The sequence below is a fragment of the Vigna radiata genome, chromosome 8 (genome assembly GCF_000741045.1).
Source record: "Vigna radiata var. radiata cultivar VC1973A chromosome 8, Vradiata_ver6, whole genome shotgun sequence".
Classification (NCBI taxonomy): domain Eukaryota; kingdom Viridiplantae; phylum Streptophyta; class Magnoliopsida; order Fabales; family Fabaceae; genus Vigna; species Vigna radiata.
Window position 1 is genome coordinate 43,560,596 of NC_028358.1, and position 2,398 is coordinate 43,562,993.

Sequence of the window (2,398 nt, forward strand, 5' to 3'; positions counted from 1 at the left end):
CATACAAGACTCATTCTCATTCCCAAGGTATGGCTTGATATTTAAGATATTTTCACATCATAGTATCATATTTAATATTTTAATATGATAAATTATACATGATTCATGGATGCGCATAAAATTTTGATTTTACTGTAGAAGAAAGAGAGTTTGAGGGTGCCAAAATCGATGTGATTTATCGCGGGAGGCACCGCCCGCATGAATTAACCATACAATATTAGAATAAAAATCTCCCTTAAAATAATTTTTTTATATATATATAAGATAAATATAAAGGAAGTGTGGTTGCAACCCACATACTTCAATCTTCTTCATCCCTCACCCTCACTTTTCTCTGTCTCCTTCTCTCACCAACTTCTTCTTTCAATTCATTTCTTTCTCTTTTCTTCACAACCTCTGTACAGTTAGTTAATCAAATTCTCACCTCACCTCACAGGTACTGCTTCTACTATCACTACTCTCTTAGATCTCTCTGCTCCCAAACGTTAACCTTCTCTCCTTATCATTTTTTCAATATTTGTAATTCCTGTCTCTTCCAAATTCAAATTTAATTTTAATTATCGCACTTTCCTTTTCTAGATCTCGTTCGATTTATGTTGTCTCAATTCATATACTGTTTTTTATTTGCATAAATAAATCACGCCAATAATTGTATTATTTTAGTTAGATCTGTAGGTGAGGTGTATAGCTATGGTAGGAGCTAGGTGATTATAATTTATTTTTGTTGTTGCCTTTTTCTATTTTACTAGATCTCAACCTTCTGTTGTTGGTATAGTTACATGTGCTTGTAGGATCTCGTTTAATATATACAGAATTTCGTTTGACAGGCTTGATTTGTTTATTGTTTTCGGTTTTTGAGTTTTTGTTTGATGGCCTCTTCTAATTATTTTCTCCTTTGCTACGTCTGTAGGAGTGGAGCAGCTTTTAGTTGTTAATTAAATACATAGATAGAAATCGAAGGAGGAAGATGAAGCAGTTTGCCATCCAAAACGCGGTCGTTCCATCCCACGATGAGATTAGCGTGGTTTGCCCCAAGCCCCGCCGCCTCGGCCTCTTCAACTTTCCCGTCAACGATCACCCTGCTAGAAACTTCCGATGGCATCTCAGGTATAACTCCTTTCCTTTCTTCTCCTTATTGTATTTCAAAGTATTATTTCTATCATTACTAAACTTTGCATCCTTTGCTTCTCTCCAGTTGCCAGGTCGAGCCATGTGATTCAAGCTCCTCTGGTTCAAATCCTCTGGACAACATACTCACCAAGGTAGATATTGTTTTTTAATGTTTTTTTTTTTCATTACTATTTTGTTTTCTCTTCTGTTGTGAGTCATGTGGTTTAGGTTAATTTGTTGATTAGTGATGAAGGTTGTGCTCATATTAATTGATTTTATTTGTTGATGGTTTTCCAGGATAATGATTTTGATGTAGAGCACTCTTGGCCTGTGGCAGCCTCCTCGCCACCATTTTTCTGCGGGTCGCCGCCTAGCAGAGCAACTAACCCTTTGATTCAGGATGCTCGATTTGGAGATGAGACTTTTTCTCCGCTCTCACCGCAGTCGTGGGTGGTGGTTCCGACTGCTTCAGGTCTCCCACCATCTCCCTCATCTTCAGCAAGGAAGGGAGGCTGTGTTCGAGCTAATTTTGGTGACAATCCTGCCGTGAGAATTGAGGGATTTGATTGCCTTGATAGGGATAGGCGAAATTGCAGCATCCCTGCCCTGGCATAAATCCTCTTCTCATACCACACAAGTTTTAATATTAGATTCAGTTCAAAACATAACCGAGTCTTCATACAACACGCACGGACAAAAGTAATTTTTGGATCTTTGAGTCTAGAGGAAGAGATGAAATTTTATCTTGATTGTAAATATGTTCAGTTGATGAACATGTAAATGTCAACTGGGTCTATTATCTTGTATCCAAATAATAATAGAGGACTGATTTGGGATTGCAGGTGTGTTTAGATACCATTCTCTTCTTTGTAAGTAGGAGTCTTTTACGAGAATGGTAAACTTCATTTTGATTTTCTTTTATGGGTCTTCAAATTGTAACTACTAGCAGCTTAAGATCGAAAATTTGTACAAAATGGTTTATATGAGAATGTTCAGATGTTTTTGTAATGAAGTTGACTGCGTCCTAACAATAATATTATGGAATTAAAATTACACCTCTGACTTTGCTTATGCTCTACGCCATGGATTAAAGAGTGTGAAAGAATTAAAGAGAAATAGAATTAGGGACATAGAATTAGGGACGGAGCAGCGAGGGAAAGGAGCTTTTGTGCCGGTCACATTTGTCTAATGTGCTATTTTGTGTTGTCGCGTTCCCAAAACTATTTGGAATCTATTGTCCTTGTTTTCAACGCAACCGTTTCTTTCTTGATTAAAAGCAGGGTCAGGA

At 37.2% G+C, this 2,398-nt stretch overlaps 1 protein-coding gene across 1 annotated transcript; it reads left to right on the forward strand.

Annotated features, from left to right (window-relative positions):
* The first annotated feature begins 273 nt into the window (after positions 1 to 273).
* LOC106771925 lies at positions 274 to 2,122 on the forward strand. Its single transcript, XM_014657980.2, has 4 exons — positions 274 to 436; positions 911 to 1,107; positions 1,196 to 1,262; positions 1,408 to 2,122. Exons 2-4 carry the CDS (start codon positions 968 to 970, stop codon positions 1,723 to 1,725), a joined length of 525 nt encoding a protein of 174 aa, XP_014513466.1. The 5' UTR covers positions 274 to 436; positions 911 to 967; the 3' UTR covers positions 1,726 to 2,122.
* The last annotated feature ends 276 nt before the right edge of the window (positions 2,123 to 2,398 follow it).

Excerpts from the sequence above, each read along its gene's own strand:
- LOC106771925 (XM_014657980.2), top strand. The coding sequence starts at position 968 with ATGAAGCAGTTTGCCATCCAAAACGCGGTCGTTCCATCCCACGATGAG. Across the intron at positions 1,108-1,195 it reads AACTTCCGATGGCATCTCAG|TTGCCAGGTCGAGCCATGTG; the intron begins GTATAACTCCTT and ends GCTTCTCTCCAG. Across the intron at positions 1,263-1,407 it reads TGGACAACATACTCACCAAG|GATAATGATTTTGATGTAGA; the intron begins GTAGATATTGTT and ends ATGGTTTTCCAG.